A 19,189-nucleotide genomic window follows, 5' to 3' on the forward strand; every position below is an offset into this window, starting at 1 on the left:
AAAGAAGATATTTCAACTCTCTATGAAAATACTTGAGATATAAAACTGATGTGTTATAATCACAGTTTCAAGGGTCTCAACCTTTTCAAACAAAGATCAGTTTTATTGTTGGGGTCCAAAAAAATACCCTTATGTTTAAAGGGCCTCTTTTATATTCACTCTCACACCAAAAAAGAGTCAAAAAAATTCTTGAGAGACTCTAATATTAGGTTCAATATAACATAAGCTGCATTTGTTCTATTGTGTGAAGAGTAGTGGATGAAAAACAAGTCAGTAAATTTGGTCTCAAGTTGGAGTTATTTATTTGCTGTTTGAACAGTGATTAAGCTTTGTGCCAGTTGCCCCTGCTAGGTTTTTGGGTGTTGTGGATTAAAGCAGTAAAGCCCCCCCCTGAATGTTTGTAACCACACATTGTGCTTTGAAGAGATCTGTGTGCTTCAAAAAACACTCTTTCAACGCCAAATACGCTGACAAATGAGCAGAATTTTCAGTCTACACATAATACCATGTTACATTTAAAACCTGCATAAGGCTACAAATCAAAAACACACCAGGGCATCTTATTAGGAAAAAGCCTTTGATATCAGAGACAGCTGAGTGGCTACATTTCTCTCGGCCCAAAGGGTGCTGCACTGCACCCAGTCTGTCATGGTAAAATAAGGTTTCCAGTGTAATTTATTATCAGCACAGTATAGTTTAGATGCAGTAAGAGACTGCTGATCTGGCACCCTCAAGCAACTGATGCTGGTCCACTTTTATAGGCATGCTAGGAAGATTAGGTATGCTGCCTGTTGCTATAGTAACATGAGTGTTCTGAACCAGATCAGATTACAAGGGAACCCAAACTGTGCTGGAGAACCTCACACAGTCGTGACCAGGGACCAGATTAAGGTCAAATCTACAGTCTGGTTAAGAGTACAGAAATCTGTGATCTTACTAATGCCACATGTGTCAGCTCAGATCTTTGGGAAATACTTTAACTGCACCTGCAATGCATAGTTACATTTACTATTCATTAATTTAACCTTAATCTTAATTTAGAGGAAAAATCTAGGGTCTGTCTTTAGTTCAGATCACTTTAAGAGTGCATTTGCAAAGACATATTTACAGCTAAAAAAAACTAAGTATGAGTATGTTAGTGAAAGACTACATGTTACTTGAAAACTGGGTTCAAAGATGGATGAGACACATGTATAGCTTAAAAGATAGATGGCTGAAAGTATCAATACATAGGTTGATGGATAGATGTAGATAAAAAAAAAAAAACAGACAGACACCCCATAAATAGGAACTCAGAAACCACGACACTGATCAGATGAGTTTCTCTGGTTGACTTCAGATTATCAGTGTTGATCTGTGTTAATAACGGTATGGAGTCAGTGATCTGTGAGGTATGGGATGAGATGAGATGAGGCTTTGCTTCAGGTCCTCTTTTAATTAATGTCATTATCTACAGTCTTCTGACCAGCACAACACACCCAAGACAAGACACACAGCAACGTGTGCACAGCAGAAGCACGGTGAGGCCCCGCTGATGTGGAGTGATAATGGCTGGTACACAGACACGACATCATAGCGCCACATCAAACAAATGGATAGCCATGTAGTATTTATCAACCAACAGAGACACAAGCATTCACGCTCTCCAAACACACTCCCAAAAACACACTCAGATACTTTGTCATGCTAATCAGCTCCTTAGGGGTTGGCTGCCACAAGAAGAGAAAAATAAATCACGTACCAGAACCAGAACTCATAGGTCATCTACACTATTCATTACTTGCCCTCTCCATGCTCCTGATAAAGCTGCTTTGTTTAAAATTGTCTCTTATTTCTCTTACGTCCTTTGCTTCCTTTTTACTCAACCTTTCCTCTTCTTAATCCTCCTCTCTTTTCTCGTTTACTTTCATCATTCCTCTTTGTTTCTACTTGGTGCTGATCCCTCACTTGGCCTGCCAAGGATATGCATAAACAGGACCAAAGACAGTTCAAGCAGCTGGGACACGACCCCTGTGATCAAAGTACAAGAGGTTAAAAAAGTTCACAGAAAAGCTCTCCCACACAAACATAGAAAAAAGACTAATTTGCTTAAGTACCTACTCATAACTGTTTCCATTTAAGAGTAGATGCTTGGGGATATATACAGTGGGGAAAATAAGTATGAAATGCGTCAATTTTTTTCTCATTACATTCATTTTCCAAAGATGCAATTCAAACAAAATTTCTACCAGACATTGGTATAAACTCAAATAATCCACACATGAAAAGAAATCACAACTTTCAGGTCCATAAATAATGATTATGTGGAATTAAGTACGATAACACAGGAAGAAGGTATTGAAAACGCCATAGAAAGGCTGTATACTTTGGCAAGGTAATGCACCATACCACCTGAAATCTGTCAGTAATTATTACTTGTACTTCCAATTAGTGCAAACCAACATCAGCTGGGCTAGAGTAAATTGATGGTCCTATAAAAAAGGTTGTTTTTTCACCAAGCAGTTAAATACGACACAACTCATGATGGGTGATAGCAAAGAGCTCTCAGAAGACTTTCGCAACCTGACTGTTGCTCAGCATCAGAATGGAACTGGTTACAGACTTATATCAAAGCACCTGAATATTCCAGTCAACACCATTGGGGCCATTATTCCCAAGTGGAAGAAGCACCACCTTACCATCAACAGGCCACGCACAGGAGCTCCTTGCAAGATTTCTGACCAGGGGACTCAGAAAGATAGTCAGAAGAGTACTCAACGAGCCAAGGACCACCCTGAATGTGCTCCAGAAATACTTGGAGTCAGCAGGTACAACTGTTACAGAGAAAACAATAGGCAATGCACTCCACCGCCATGGCATCTATGAACGCTCAGCCTGCAAGACTCCATTCCTCAAGAAAAGACATGTTGAAGTTTGTTTAAAGTTTGCTAAACAGCATCTTGACAAGCCTGTAGAATACTGGGAGGATGTTGTCTGGTCAGATGAGACGAAAAATTGAATTTTGGCTGTTGTTCTACATACATGTTTGGAGGAGAAATGACTCTGCACATCATCCAAAAAACACTAAACCAACAGTGAAGTTCGGAGGTTGGAGCATCATGGCATGGGGTTGTTTCTCATCTCATGGTATTGGCAAACAACATATAATTAATTAAACGATGAATGGAGCCATGTATGGGGAAATTCTTGATATGAATCTGCTGCCATCCACCAGGATGAAGGAGATGAGACATGGCTGGATCTTCTAGCAGGACAACGATCCAAAGCACACGGCAAAGTTGACTCTCAAATGGTTTCAAAAAAAGAAAATCAATCTGTCAGAAGGGCCTAGTAAATAACCTGACTTAAATCCAATTAAACATTTGCGGGAAGAACTAAAGAAAAGGGTTCACCAGAGGGCACCTAAGAATATTCAAGTTTTAAAGACAATCTGTGCAGAGGAATGGGCCAAAATCACACCTGAGCAGTGTGGGCCATTAGTTAAAACATACAAGAAGCATCTGGAAGCTGTCATTGCAAACAAAGGTTTCTCCACTTAGTATGAGATGAGTCTCAGTTAGCGTGTTCAATACTTTTTTCCTGTGTTATGACACTTAATTCCACATATTCATTATCGATGGACCTGAACATTGTGATTTCTTTTGAAGTGTGGATCATCTGAGTTAATACCAATGTCTGGTAGTTGACGAGTTCAATACATATTTTTCTCATTGTAAATAAAAATGCATAAACAAGTTTAATCCCAAAACATATTTATATAGATTATTCAATAATTTGAAAGTGATGAGAATCTGTATAATTCATAATGTTTGTAATGAGCTTAAATTTACTGATGGTTTGGTGGTGAAAAACTCGAGACAACAGACGTATTGAACTAAGGCTTGTTGTTTATCAACATATTTGAAACATCCTCTTACTTATGTGTCTAGACCTGGCTTGTTTTTATTTTAAAGCTGAATTTAAAGAATAAATTTAAATTTTGAATATTAAACTATTATGCATCTGTAAGAAAGAAACAAATAACTAATCCAATAAAGCAGTAAAACCTAAAAATTTCAGTCAGCAATGGAGAGGAAAGGAACATCTTTTATTTTGTTGGAACTTGAAAGAAAACATAAAAGTGTGTAACACACACACACACACACACACACACACACACACACACACACACACACACACACACACACACACACACACACACACACACACACACACACACACACGCACACACACACACACACACACACACACACACATTTTACTGTACCTTGTATCCCTGGTTGATGCCATTAATAAACTGCTGAGGTGGAGGGTTCCAGGTGAAGCGAATAGTTGTTGAGTTGATAGCTACAACTTCCACGTCCTGCGGAGGAGCTGTGGGGACTAAGCACACAGATACTGTACACATTAGCTGGGAAAGGAAATGAGGAGGAAAAAAACAGACATACATTCAAAGACTAAGACCAACGCTGCTACTAATATAATCAATCACATGGCGCCACCTATAATTTACAATATAGAGATTAAGTTGCTGTTTAAAAAAATATCTGCTAAGCTTGCAAAGTTAAATGCTGCTACACCACTGGTGCAGTGAAATGATATTTTACCCATGTGTGTCAATTAGACTTCACATTTAGCAGTTATGTGTGACAACAGCTTCACATGACTTCCTTAAAGTAGGTGAGGGGCCCTTCAGTGACTGGCTCTGAACAAAGATAGCTTATATAGAGGGCTAAAATGATTAATTAAACCTATCAAGTCCTTTGGTCAGAGACCTCAGGAGCACAGACAGAAGAGTAACAACTTGCTGGATTTATAGGTTCAGTCATATAGCTACGTCACTTTCTCTTTACTATCCAAACAGCACTGTGACCACAAGACAAATAAGTAACAACAAAACAGTAATAAAATGTCAAAAGTGAGGATTACAACTGCAGAATTATAAAACATTCATACAGTTAAGAGAAGCATAACAATAAGTCTGTATAAAAGACGAACACACTTTGCTCAAGCTTTCATCATCTGCCAGAGCAAGGCAGAGAAGACAGCGACAAGATGGTAAATACCTCACCAGAAAAATGTTGAATGTACATTGTATATTAAAGTGTGTTTTTTTATAAACTGTGGATTATTTGTTGAATTTGGAAAAAAAAGAGTGAACATGTGGTATTTGGCTCACAACAGCTTGCCACAGATTTACTGCCTTTGACTCCAAGATTTCATTCTTATTTTACTTATGTTTACTTTTTAACCTCCAGACACAGTCTAAATGTTTCCTCTACTTGGTGATATTAAAGCTTTAAATGGAATCTTTCAGCAAGAAGACGCATGACAGGGTTAAAGCCAATGAGTGTGACTGTGGTATATGAGAGTGCTAATACATATGTGTGTGTGTGTGTGTGTGTGTGTGTGTGTGTGTGTGTGTGTGTGTGTGTGTGTGTGTGTGTGTGTGTGTGTGTGTGTGTGTGTGTGTGTCTGTGTGTGTGTGTGTGTCTGTGTGTGTCTGTGTGTGTACATGTAATGGTGATTACACTATAAGGGGTTTATGCTGATGCTAGAAAGCCACAGAGCCAAATGCACTGTTGCATGATGGGAATGCCCTTTACATCTTAAATTGAAGCCAAAGAGGCCAGACACACACAGATGCAGAGAAAAGTGCCGAGTCCAGAACATGAACAAGTGAAAAATAGAGGGAAAGAGATAGTAAGAGGGAGTGAGGACCTTAGGATGAAAAGAAAGAGGGAGACAGAAGATTAATTGATGTTAAAGCTGCTCTTTGGCCCCCTGCCTTGCTGACTATACTCCTGGGGACCAGCTTCAAGCCCCTAGCGGCACACAGCTACTGATAAATCACTAAAGTCTGTCCTTTGCTGGAACCTTAGTATGTGAGAGATCTGGAGAAGAGCCTCTCACACTGAATTAACCTGCATCCACTTTGAGACACTGAGAGGGAGGATATGTCCAATCCACCGCAACCACACCCATTAAACCACATTAGAATAATTAATGAGCCTTACTTCCTCTCCTGAGTCTATAAACCTGTCCTCAACCCTTGTTATAATGACCGTGGTTTTATGTGCGTGTGTGTGTGTGTAGCCTAGCCTATCAGTAAAAATGATTATATACTGTTGGAATAAAAGTCAGGATGAAAAGAGCACATGTTTAATGAAGATTTACCCCACTCCGGCTAGTCCGTCTTTACTGTTTTATCAATGACATTTGTCCTTCTTCATTAACTACACACACATCTTAATTAACATACTTCAAAGTTTGTTCCTTTATTTCCTGTAAAATAATATATTCATCAAGCACTCTTTTCCCAGGAACTTCCTCAAGCTGGTTCTCGGGCATCCCTCATGCTCTGGCCAGATGGAGATGTGTCCCGCCAGAATGTCCAGGGTCTCTTCCTAATTGATTGGAGCTGATGTGTCTTTAAGGAGATGGCCTGGAAGCAACTTGAACACAACTCTGAATCACATAAATAAGCTCTTCTCAAAAGCCGAGTGCCTCATCCTATCACAGAGTGAAACCAAGCAACTGTGAAGCTGCTGCTGACTGTGACTGTAGTCCCTCACAGTTTGATCCCTGCTCATAAAAGTGAAAATAGTTGGCATGGAGTTTTTCTTTCACCACTGTTACACCCAGTGTACACAACACTGCAACAACTTGCTTCCATCCATACCATTTAGGATAGATTTAAGGACAAGATAGAGCTTCTGTTGGACTAATATAAGTTCTGAGTTATAAACGTCACTTCAAAAAATAGCTTATGGATCAACATAACAAGATGTTAAAATGCTGTCACTTGCAGAAAACTCCAAGTTATGTGTCAAAAAAAGTTGATGTAACACATGATATCAAAACTATGTTTCTTTGGCATCTTGTAGAATCAATGTGGCTAAATTTTTTGTCAATGAACGTGCGTTCTTTCTTATTTTGATAACTATAACTATAACCTTTTATCCTATTTGAGACTTTGTTGATACATCTTAAAAATTCACATATTCCCCTAATCCTGCTGTGAGATCCAGTTATCCCAAAAGTAACTGAATAATATGGTCATTGAAGTGCACACTGACCAGACATTAGTTTCAAAAGCCCAGTGGAGCCCACTGGAAAGCAACAGTGCACTTTAATTTGAATTTTACAGTATTTTCTACGGCATTTGTCAGACAACCCTGTGCAGCACAATTGACAGAGAAGAAACTGTAGCACACACTGCACAGAAAGAAAAAACATGAGCCCATCAATACCAATTAACTTCCTGTGGAAACAAATCACAGGTCCAATATACAGCAGAGTACTTCAGGAGTAAAATACAGTTACAGTGGTTGGATGGGATTGGCCTTTTTGTCTGCTTGTATGCCAGACAGTGACACAATTAATTTGACAGTCCTTATGAGTTCTCCATGCCAATGTGATTCATAAGATAAAGGCTGGGTTTAATGATGAAAAAACCTGTAAAAAGCTTTGCTTACCACAAAAAAGGGATGTGTGTGTATATGTGGGTGTGTGTCTCTAACCTCCCTGCAGAGTGTACTCGTTGACAGCACTGCTGTAGGCGCCCAGTCCTGCCCCAGTGTACGCAGCCACCTGGATCTGGTATTGTGTCCAGATGATCAGATCTTTCAGCAGACAGTAGTTTGTCTCTGGGCTGCTGATGTTCTTCTCCTGGTAGTCTCCAGGCAGCCCTGCCAGACGGTACCTTAACACACAGACACAGACAGAAACTAAACCTTTAGACCGATATCTAAAGTGTTTTTGAATAAGGGAATAAATCCAGAATTTCCGCTCACAAATGTGTATGCAAATCCAAGAAAAGTAAGCTGAATTTAGTGTTTTAACTGAACATACTCATAGAAATATTTCCCCCGAGGCAAAGAAACCTGACTGAGAGATTTTCCATTTTTTTATGCAGTTTCTTTTGATTCATGTCAGAATCCCTGGAGAGTAAAAACCTTCAGTGCCTTGTAGACATCGCTAAATAGTGCACCTTCAAGGCCTTAGCTTTAGCAGTGGTGATATAAATGTCCACTTACAAGGATATACGACTGAACCAGACGGGGAGTGTAATACCACTTGGGTATTGTACATATCTGATAGAGTAATAATCCACATGTCAGCGTTTTAATACAGAGCCCATTCACTGGAGCTGGATATTCATACGTTCTTCTGGCTGACTCAGTGCTCTGTCATACGGTGCATACATACTGTACACACACACACTCACAACAAGCGTGGAGGCACTGAAGGCTGACAGGGCATCTCTGTAGTGGAGAGGAGATAACCTCTTTTTCTCTCTCTACTACCTGACACACTGACACTGAGGCTGGGGGAGGGAGGAAAGAGATAAAAGCTCTTTCCTATTACGCAGAAATGATACAGCTGAGATGTATGAGTATGTGTTTCTACCTTCCACTGATTTCTCAAGTGCAGTCTGGTAACACACTAAATGGGCAGAAAGAACTGACAACAGTGCTAAGCAAATTTGAGTAAGGCAGCTGAACACACCCAGTGTGGGGGACGAGGGTGAAAATTCACTGCCCAAAGGCAGTGTGAGCGTCATATATCTATGAGTGAATGGGTGTGAGGGTATGAACTAGATAAAGACAGGCAGAAAACAACAAAGGGATAACTATACACGGCGAGATAACCATCAGGAATAAGATCCATCTGCAACAAGAAAATAATGATGATTTGATGATTAGTTTTGTTGCCCTGTTTGTCAGTCTCACTTCTGCCTCACCAACCAATCAAACTCAAGAAGAGGAAAAGACATCAGATATCTTCTTTGTCCGCAACAACAGCAGTGCTATGCATGAAAGATAAACTAGAAGGTAAGATTTCTACTGGTTTTCACATTGTTTTTGTAAAATTCTGTTGTAGAAAAGCCAACAACAAAAAGCATAAAAACAGTTCAAAACTGCCCTAACTGTCACTATCAAATGCTTGGGGCAACCTTTTTTTTCACTAACAAGAAAGTGCCAGAGAGACATGCGCTAAAAGTAAGGTTATGGGTGCTGCAAGCACATAACAAAAAAAAAGCCCTAAGTGGGCACAGGTCCATGTATATGAGATCATTAGGAGGAACAACTTGTGTACTTCATCTTCAGAAAAGGTGGTTGACTATTTTTCTTGTCACCTAAAACAGAGCATCTAAATGCAGAGAGAAAATGATCAATCAACTCCATCTGAGTTATAAGGTTTTTGTGCATGTGTGTGATTAAGCGTACCTGAGTACATATCCTCGAAGGACTCCGTTGAGTTGTTGCTCTGGTGGGGGCTGCCACTGGACCATGATGGACTGGTTTGTCCGCCCACTGGCTACGACATTCTTTGGTGGAGCACTTGGGGCCTCCTCCCTCAGCATCAATCTTAAGCACGCACATGTACACACACACGCACGCACACACACACAGATCGGGCAGAAGAGCAAGGGAGACAAATGAGCCTGATTAAGTTTATTAGGCCTCCTGTAATGACAGTATCAGTAAAGCTGAAGAAGTGATAGCCCCTTTTCCTGCTGTCCAACATGTCACTGTAACAGTCTGCACAGGTGCTGTATATCAGGTATGACGGCTGAAAAGGAGTTTTGGGGTGTGAGTATCTTTATCTTTTCAAGTCTGGGGGTTGGCCTGTCTGAAAAATAAATGATCATATTTGTCATTTGAGATACACAGGATGAATCTCAACTTATTATGGAGTTTCATTTCACAGCTTAAGCAGCTCTGATGAATTTTTATTGAATTCTGACCTCGTCTCTCTAAGCTCTCATCCTCCCGGTGTGTCTTGAAATTTTATTAAGTCCATTTTACTTTTCATCTCTGGCTTCACTTTTTCATATATTAGGAATCAACCACCACTGCTACTGAAGGAAACGTTTAATGCATCTCTTCCTGTTTGTCTTCACAAACTCACTTTAAGCTAAGCAACTGTTGTGATTTATTCTCTGGCAGCTTGGAACAAGAAAAAGGCATTTGGGCTCACAGATTATTGGATATACTCTGTTTCATATCTCTACTGTAAACTCAAGGTTGACCAACCCATCCTCAGTTTATACACCGGCTTTCTGAGTTAAATGTGCAAGGACCCACTAACGTTCACCATGTTCCTTGGCCTCATTTATTTCAGCACTCCATCTTTGACTCATCTTCAACTCCTCCCTTCTTCTCCGTTTCCTCTTCCCCCTTTCTAAGCTCCACCCGTGTTTAAAGGCTCCCGGCTCTCTCATGGTTGGTGAAGCACACAAGCTGAGCTGGTCAGCCTCTGGTTTTACTGTAAGCAGCTCAGCTAACATAATCAGAGTCATATGGGTTCACACACACATATAAACACACCAAACAAATTCCCCCTGGCTTAAGACACACTGCTACATCCGATGCTCTTTTCCCATCCGTGGATTATGTCTGCAGATTTACATCCCTTCAACAACCCCCCTCGCTTCACCTCTGTGCCCCATGTCTCAGTGAATGATTCCCTATGAGCTATTGAGCCATTAGCACTGGTTCTCCTCTCTGTATTTGTGTGTCAGAATCTGACTGTGCTCATAAATGTGTGTGCAGACATATTAGTGTGTGTGTCTGTGTGTGAAGGTAGGGGTGTGAAAGCTGTTAGTTGGAGACTTATGCAGGCGGATATACAGCACAGGCCAGTGGTTTTACAGCTGTGCTTTACTTCCATTAGGTTAGGCAACTGTCAGACAGCACCAGGTGCTGCAGTGATACACATGTACACACACAAACACACAAATGGGCTAATGGACCTTGTGTGAACAAGATGGGCATTAGTGCAGCCGTCTGGAAATGAGGTATGCATAATCCTTGACTATGCCAATGTTTCTGACTGAAATTGATGATGCACACTAATGCATGCACAGAAGTTCATGCCACACAACCACCCACACCAAACAGATGTGGTGGTTCACTGTTTGACAGAATATGCTACACACAAATTCACATTGATACACCTATCCTGGAAAGCAGAGACTTCTTCTAAACTGCTGTAATTCTCTTCAAACCCATTTGGAAATTAATATTTCATACAGTGGGTTCAGCACAAGGACATCAACCTCGCACAAGGGATTAAATATACAAACCTCAATCTAAGTATGCCTACACCCCTACAAATCCACTCAAACACCTAGAAACATTCATACCAACACCCTGAACACGTGCTGCAACCACAGAGATAAAAATAAAATGAATCAAAAATTGCCCATAACTTTTCCAGAGTGCTGTGTGACACACTTTCTCTGTCCCCTGTTATTAAGGAAAAGAGGACAGTTTCTGCAGGATATGTGTGTTTTCCTGCGTGTGAGTGAAAGCGGGGCAGTGGGGACATGTGTTTTGTGAATCTTCATGCTGTGGGAATTGGTAAAAGTTTTTAACTGTGTCATTTACCACAGTTTAATGCCCACTGGCTTTGTTACTGAGGCCACAAGCGCCAACTCTTCAATTTAATGATGCTAAATCTTTCTCCCTTTTTTGCACATTCAAATCCATTTAGAGCAGAAAAGGGAAAGAGCAAAGGAAACATAAATCTAATAAGATAAGCCCAAACCAGATGTGACATGATTTGTTAAGCAGGCGAATATATGAGCTTATTTCCTTCTTGTTTGAACTGTGTGTCATGTCTGCTTTAAATGTTGAGCTGTTTAGCCAGAGGCTAAAAGTTGCACAAACAGAGGAGTGTGACACACTAAAGAGACTCTGTCGGGGAAAGAAAAAAAAAAATCTTTGAGACTGTTTTAACATCAAATCAAAGCTTACTAAGGCACATATTTGTGTATGCGTGCTTGGTATTTTTTGCTTCAATGAAAAAGGAAATTGTCGTATTACCTGTCATTTAGTACTTCACTATAAGAACAGCGCTTCAAAATAAATACACAAGTAAGCTATTTTGAAGCATAATTGTAAAACATGCTTTTGTCAAAAGTGATGTAATTTTGTGTGCAGAACATGTAAAGAAACACATTTTTTGATGGAAAATACCAAACATCAAGAAGAATCATTAAAAAATGTTTTTGACAACACTGTCAAACTGGCATGTAATATGGTAACTGCAGGTTTTTACTTTTGTTTTCTTTTAACTTTTTTATATATCTTTATATTTGGTATGCATATTATGCCTCATTGAGAAAACACACAATAACTATAGCACCGCAGTTACACCTGACGCTAATTTACTAGCATCAAACATGAAGTCCCTCATTTCATCCATTCAGCAAACCTAACACTGACAAACAAAGAGTTATTGATAGATGAGAGTGCTTGTTACAGCTGATTGTCTTTTGTGTAGCTAAAAATAAAACCAATACATTTGCAGAAGCTGGAGCTCAGTGTTGCCCAGGGGTGCGCTCTAGTTAAAAGGTTAGTATAGACATGCTTTTTGATAAATTGCAGTGCAAGAACCTTGTTACCTGCTGAAACTTGGTTAGTTTGGCCACCCCAAGACAGGATTAGCTGACCGACAATGACATGGGTTGTTTTGAAAAATGTTTGTGTCTCAAATTGTACTAAAAGGCCCAAAACATGCCACAAAATATCCTCCATATCATTAAAGAAGCACCATCAGCCTGAATTGTTGAATCAAGGCTGTATGGCTCCATGGTTTCATATTGTGAAATTCTGACCCAACCATCTAAATCTTGCTGCAACAATTGAAGCTCATCAGACCAGGCAACATTTTCCAATCAGGTCTCATTCATACTCAGCTTACACCACTGATATTTTTTCAGCTTTGCATAGCCGTAGCTCATTATCACTTCTTCTAAAATATCTAACTAATGGGGTCCATGCAGCATGTTTTACACTGCATTAACTGCTTCTCTGTGTTAAAAAACTGAGCCTTCGCTTCATTTCCTGCTACATTTGAATGTGTGTGTTGAAAGCCAAGGAAAACACTGAACAAGTAGAATAAATGCTTGTTATCCCTCCATTTACTGGACAAACAATTAGCTCTTCCTAATCTGGCAGAGTCTGTCTCAGACAAAGCCTTCTCTCAGCTATTCTGTTGGGATTCTCACTCTATAGCACTAAGTAAATAAATCTTTCCCAGTGTTTGGGAAAAGCTGTCACCAGTTAAACACAGATATATAATTCAAGACTTAAACGTCAGCAACCATGAGAGAAATCTCCTGTAAATCTTTAAATCTCCTTATAAACCTTCTAAAGGCTTAATTTTAAGACCAATGTGTTCTGGGTTTTTTTCTGAACAGCTGGAAAATGAGAGCAAAGCAAATTAAGATGGATCCTTTTCAGTTCTGATGATGTCCCAGGTTCAAGGCATTTACAAGTAATCTGTCTCTGGACTGTTAATGCATTCTCTTAAAACATATTAATGGTGTGAGAGTGGGTCATAAAGGAATGACTCTGATTGTGTGTGGGGGTTTCGTGTGAGATGGTATTATCGGACGCCTCGACAGTTGTTGCTGTTAGAGGTAATGTTTTAAAGCTTTGATCCATTCATTAAAACACTCTCAATGCATGTCTATCAACCTTTTTGGGCTCCTGTGCGCCTGTCTGTATCAAAGGATGCTAAAAAGTGCTGAGGAACAAAGATATAAGACGTAGCTATATTGGAATATATGCTGCAATGATAACAATCCTGGTTAGGACAAGAACAAACGGGAGATTGCAGAGGCAGCTGGAAGTTCAAACTTTAATGAAGGTTTTTTGTCATCAATATTACAGGCTCCGTCTCCCTCTATAACTCAATCTCCTTCTCTGAGCACAGAGCAGCATTTTGTCTTCTCTCTCATTTGACGCTCCAAGTGTCTGCAGGACATTTTCCTCACATTGCCTCCCTTCCTCCCTGTGTGTGAAGTGCAGCACACGCCTGGCATCAGTGACTGCCTGTGTGATTGTGTGTGTGTGTGTGTGTGTGTGTGTTTGTGTTATCCAGGCAAACATCCAGCAGATGAATAGCAAAGAGCCGGCATTCACGTAGGAGACAACACTGAAGTAGAAATGTATCCATCTGCTCTGATACACTGACCAGTGATGACTTGTCTGTCTGCCAGTGAGCATCAATCCAATCTATTCTCCAGTGCCTCTTACATGCCTCTTAGCAGCCTCTGACTGTGAAAAAGGCTGGACAGGCTCAGTACATGCAGAGGGGAAAAAAGTGAAGAACTGGAAGGATAAGAGTAATGACAGACAACTTGCAAGAGAGGATAAGTGAGGAAGATTTTGAGTCAAAGTAGAAAAGTTTCGGTTCAAAAAAAAAAGGAGAAGAGACAATAGAGGAGGACAGCAGAGTGTAATCTGAGGTGTGTGGATGCAGTGTTTGCAGCTGCTGATGTAGCACAGAGCCGATTTGGCAGCACAACAACTGGCCTCTGACTGTGGTCACCATCAAGAGCTACAGAAAAACAATGTTTGAGGTTGTGTGTGTGTGTGTATGTGTGTGTGTGTGTGTGTGTGTGTGTGTGCACTTTAAAGTCCAGACACATCTGTTGTATGGAGAGAGTGTATTTATTGAGGCGGATTGCTATTGTTAGGAGGCCGGCCCCACCTCCTCCAACCCTCTTTGACAAACAAATAAACAAACACACACACACACATTGAGACAGCTGCACAGTAACCATCTTGTTTACAGGTTACATTTAATAAACACTTGCAGATATGCAAGGGGTATGGATGGAAATTTAAGGCCTGAACGTATATGGATATTTTTTTGATCGGATATCTTTGTTCTTGTTTAAAAAAAAAATTTCCGTCCACACCACAGACATATCTCTGTCCGTACAAAGAGGCCAAACTGAAAACGATCACCTCTGAAGCCTGCAATGCCATGCCTGACCGATAAGTGGTAGGTTAGCAAAATGTGAAAACCATAGAAGAAGAATGTTATGAGCACGCGCAGTCAAACACAGTGACTTGTTGCTAGGCGCTTGATGTCATCGCGTCAACACCAGCTCCGTTTAACACCACTACACGGATCCACTCAACTGGATATTTTTTTATTTCTTCACTTTTTTTATCGGTTTTTAAAAATCTCCGTTTACGTGGGTGAAATCGCCATGTTCGTGTGGTTGAGAGGCCCAATCAGACAGAAAAATTTGGGTTTAGGAATATATCCATATTCCTGTGGTTCAGGCCTCAAAGACTAAACTGATGCAAATGCCATTTTGGTTCTACTTATCAATTTAATTCTTGGGGACTTTCTGTGTTGAAAAAAGTTGATCAAACTTGTTGTACCAACAGCTGTTGCTACATAGAAATAAAATATCTGAAAAATACTTTTTCACTGTGTTGTGTGTCAAGCAGTACTTGCAAGATAAACAAAACCCCTTTGGGTGGCTACATTAGCTGTAGGTTGCCAGGGTCTCCCTTTTAACTGTAACACAGGCAACACAACACAATCGAGCGCATGTCACTCCTGGTCATTTATGCTTTGATGGATGCGTTCATGTTGTTGGTTTTTCCACCACTTGAAATTACACAGCAACACACATTACTGTTAGTGTCATTTGTATAGCAAAAATTAATACTCATAACCTTTGTCCCATGTCCAGAAACATGACTTCCTAGACTGTACGTTGAAGCCCTGTGAAACGTTACAGCATTTTTCTACAAAGCATTTTGAACTACAGGGTAAGCATTGATAGGAATAAAGAAAAAACAAACATTTTGTTGGTTTAGTTGTCGACACCGAGTCAGATTTGCAGGGAAACACACACTCACACACAAGTGCCAGCGCACACTCGCATGCACGCACAAATATAAATCAATATTGTACGTAAAATGAGTAAGAATCACTCATTTCAAATGAAATGGATTCTAAATAACAAGTCCCCCATGCCTTGTTCAAACAAGTCCCTGTTTCTGGATTTTCCTCATCCATGCTCATGTAACACACGTAAACAGACACACGCACACTCTTAGATGCACAAATTAGAGTGTGGGCGTGCACACACTGTGGCTTTTGAATTGTAGAAAAGCTCTGGTTTATTCTTACCCACTTTGTGTGAGTCAGTGAGATCAAGTGTGTTTCATAGTGATGGAAAGGCAAAGATATTTCCTATTTTTCACAGATCATGGTGTGTGCTACACAAAAAGTACTTTTATGCTTTTTAGACAAAATGAGTGAAATAATAGTGAGTGGGAGTTGAGTGTGTCCCATATTTAGGTCACAGACTAAGTGTGTTTCTGTATACTGACATTGTACTCTTACCTCTGTGTCTCGCCACTGTACTGACCCCTGCCCACTTGATTGACAGCACAGAGTCTGAACTGATAGGTCCGGGCAGGTGTGAGCCCACCCACCGACATCTCTGTCAATGAAGGATCAAGCTCTGGTAGGTAAACCTTCCATGGTGAGTCTAGACAAAAGACACTGAGATTAGAGGCTGATAATACCTGGCAGAACAAACAGGGACATGGGGACATTTTAGACCAAAATACAAAAATAAAAGAAAGGAGAACAGATCAAAAGAGACTGAGCTCAAAAGAATTTTAAGTGACCACAGGTTACATGAAAGACAGCTTTGAGAAAAGCATTTGTAAAGAAACTCAAATGCCCTGTTAAATCAATGATGCACAATTATCATCATAGGAGCCCACGGTGTCAGTGAGATGAATAATGTGAGTACCATCAAAGAAAGCCCAGCAAGTGAATTAGAGCAATTGTCTGACACAAAATACATTCTCTCTTATAATGGCTCATTCCTTTCTGAAATGAAATCCAACACATCGCATAAACACACACACAGTTGGTAATCAGTGTGCACAGAACTGCTGGGATTCAGAACCAGTCAGACGTTTTGAGTGTTTTTCTATCATTAGTTTGGCTTATGCAATAAAACAGCTGCCAAAATGGCAAAAGTGGGAAACTTCAAGTCATTCTCCTGCTGTTGCCCTAAAAGTGATGAGAATAAGTATTAATAAAACTGCCAAACTGCTTTAACATTTGAAAATCACCCATCAGTCTGACATTTACTGTTCCAAGTGCTTGGCTCTATGCGCAACATTCACCATTCCTCGTCCTCTTAGCTCACAGCAGGAGAAAGAGTGACTGTAGAGCTCCCTCCTTCAAATCTGCTACCCATGTCACACCCCCCCTTCTCTCTCTCTCTCTCTCTCTCTCTCTCGTCTCTTCCTCTATTGCTCATTTGACAAAGCACCAGCCTGCTGTTAGAACATCTGTGACAGAGAGGGAGGAAGAGAGACAGACAGAGAGGGGGGGGGCAATAAGAGTATATTTATAGGGAACCTGGATGTACACATACACACCAACACTGCTCTCCATATGTCTAGCTCTTGTAAATGAGTGAGTGTCAGTGCTTGGGAGACAGCAAGTGAGCAGCTGTTTGCTGCTCAGGAACTATAAAGTGTGCCCTGACACACAAACACACATACACACACACATACACACGCATACGCACTGTTTTCAGAGAGCTCCAGCAAATAGTGCAGAAGAGGGGAGTTTCCATCAAAGGGGCGTAGCCAGGACAGCAGGACAGAGCGGGAGTCGGAGTCATTGAGACGGGCGGTAAGGGAACGAGGAGAGTGTGGCAGCTCACTGAAATGAGAACAAAAGAAAGACCCAAAAATATCAGCACAAAGTCAGAAAGTCATTATTCAGCTTTTCTCTGGTAGGAGTAATTTTACTTTTGGCTGAAAAAATGTTTGACAACAAAGTCTTTGTCATGATCATGTTCAGGTGCTAATAATGAAGCAGCTGGTTAACTAATCGTATCACCATCAAGAAAACAGTCATTTCCTGTTTGAAAGTAAAAAAGAAATTGTAACCACACTCACTCACTCATTACAAGCTGTTGATGACAAGGATCTTTTTGTGGGACTGTAAACTGTCACTGTAAACCAGGCCAGTGAAGAAACTGTGCAGACGTCCAGCAAGAACATGTTGGTCATTGCACTTCTGTTTTTTTACAAGTCGATAAGGAGCTTGAGTTGGTGAGAAGTAAAGTCATGTTTCTACATTTCCAGTCTCTTTGCTCCGCTACACTAATTCCCTTGTGGTAGCAACCACAGCTGGTAAAAGTACCATAAAAGAACTATTTCTATATAATCCACTTCTACAATGAAAGTGTTTAAAAAAATAACTACAGGAATGTGACATAGTGCAGAGACTTTTCAGTTTGTCTTATTGACAAAGAGAGCAAAAGAAATGCATACTTTTTAAAAAAGGAATAGCTTTTATATTTTTGATTTGAAGATAAAAAAAAGAGAAGAAGGACCTAGCTTAAGAAATACAGACTGTAGATCTGAGCACTGCCCTGTGTCAGCACAGATAACAACACTGAGGATCTTAACAAAGCATATGACAGAACAAAACAGATACATGCATTTACTTTGAAGGCATGATTAAACACACATTCCCCTGTGTCTCAGCTGGCTGCATTAAACATGAATCAACTCATTAATTATTTGTAGAATACCATGGATCTATGAATCTCACGCCCAAAATAATCTCCAAGAACAACATACTGGCTGTTAATTTCATTCAGTGAAACAAGCTATTGGTTTTATTCGTGTGGGAATGAGATTTAAGCATTAAGAAGTGTTTGAATACAGACAAGCAGACAGCTGAAGAGATGAGAAGTGTGTTGTCATATAAATAAAATAAATAAGGAATAAATAATAAATAAAAAAGGAGCATCAGTGGATAGAGCAGAGAAGGAGTTAATAAGAAAGATGTTTTCTTCTCTGAGCTGACATGATATCACATTAATTAATGGATTGGCATAGAGAATGTTAGAGGAACTACCTTTGCTCAAAACACACACACACACACACACACATATATGCACAGGCACACTCAGGGGTGGGTCTTGTGGGAGTTGAACCAATAACCTGTTGGTAATTAGTCTGTCTCCTCTGCTGCCAGCGTCTGTTAGCCTCCGTGACCCAGTGATACTGAGCTAACGAGAATGTCAGTCACACACATGGCTGTGTGTGTGTGTGGCTCATGAGTGCGTGTGCACACACACACACAGACACACAGAACTTCCTTAATTTCCTGCATGTTTTTGTTAAGAAAAAACCTCCTTCCTCTCTCTGAGTCTGACATGAACAACCTCTTATTTCTGCATTATTCAGATAGATTTGGACTCATGTTCTATCTCTCTCAAACCCTGAAAATCTATTAATATATCATAACTGCCTTTCTAAGTACACTACTAAAATGCCTATTAGATTATATTTCACAATATTCCATGACTGGG

At 40.2% G+C, this 19,189-nt stretch overlaps 1 protein-coding gene across 3 annotated transcripts in view; it reads right to left on the reverse strand.

The window, feature by feature from the left end:
- The window catches only part of LOC141810286 (protein sidekick-1-like), a 255,916-nt gene that overhangs the window by 48,380 nt on the left and 188,347 nt on the right, over positions 1–19,189 (reverse strand). For all 3 annotated transcript variants that reach the window (XM_074697693.1, XM_074697702.1, XM_074697686.1), the window contains 5 exons: positions 17,387–17,523; positions 16,177–16,324; positions 9,234–9,374; positions 7,524–7,705; positions 4,268–4,383 (listed from right to left, as the gene is read on the reverse strand). In XM_074697693.1, coding sequence (XP_074553794.1) covers positions 4,268–4,383; positions 7,524–7,705; positions 9,234–9,374; positions 16,177–16,324; positions 17,387–17,523 — 724 coding nt within the window. The remainder of the gene's footprint in view (positions 1–4,267; positions 4,384–7,523; positions 7,706–9,233; positions 9,375–16,176; positions 16,325–17,386; positions 17,524–19,189) is intronic.

This window comes from Halichoeres trimaculatus, unplaced genomic scaffold, assembly GCF_033239565.1.
Source record: "Halichoeres trimaculatus isolate MK-OKI-2021-1 unplaced genomic scaffold, fHalTri1.1 fHalTri1_scaffold_2, whole genome shotgun sequence".
Classification (NCBI taxonomy): Eukaryota; Metazoa; Chordata; class Actinopteri; order Labriformes; family Labridae; genus Halichoeres; species Halichoeres trimaculatus.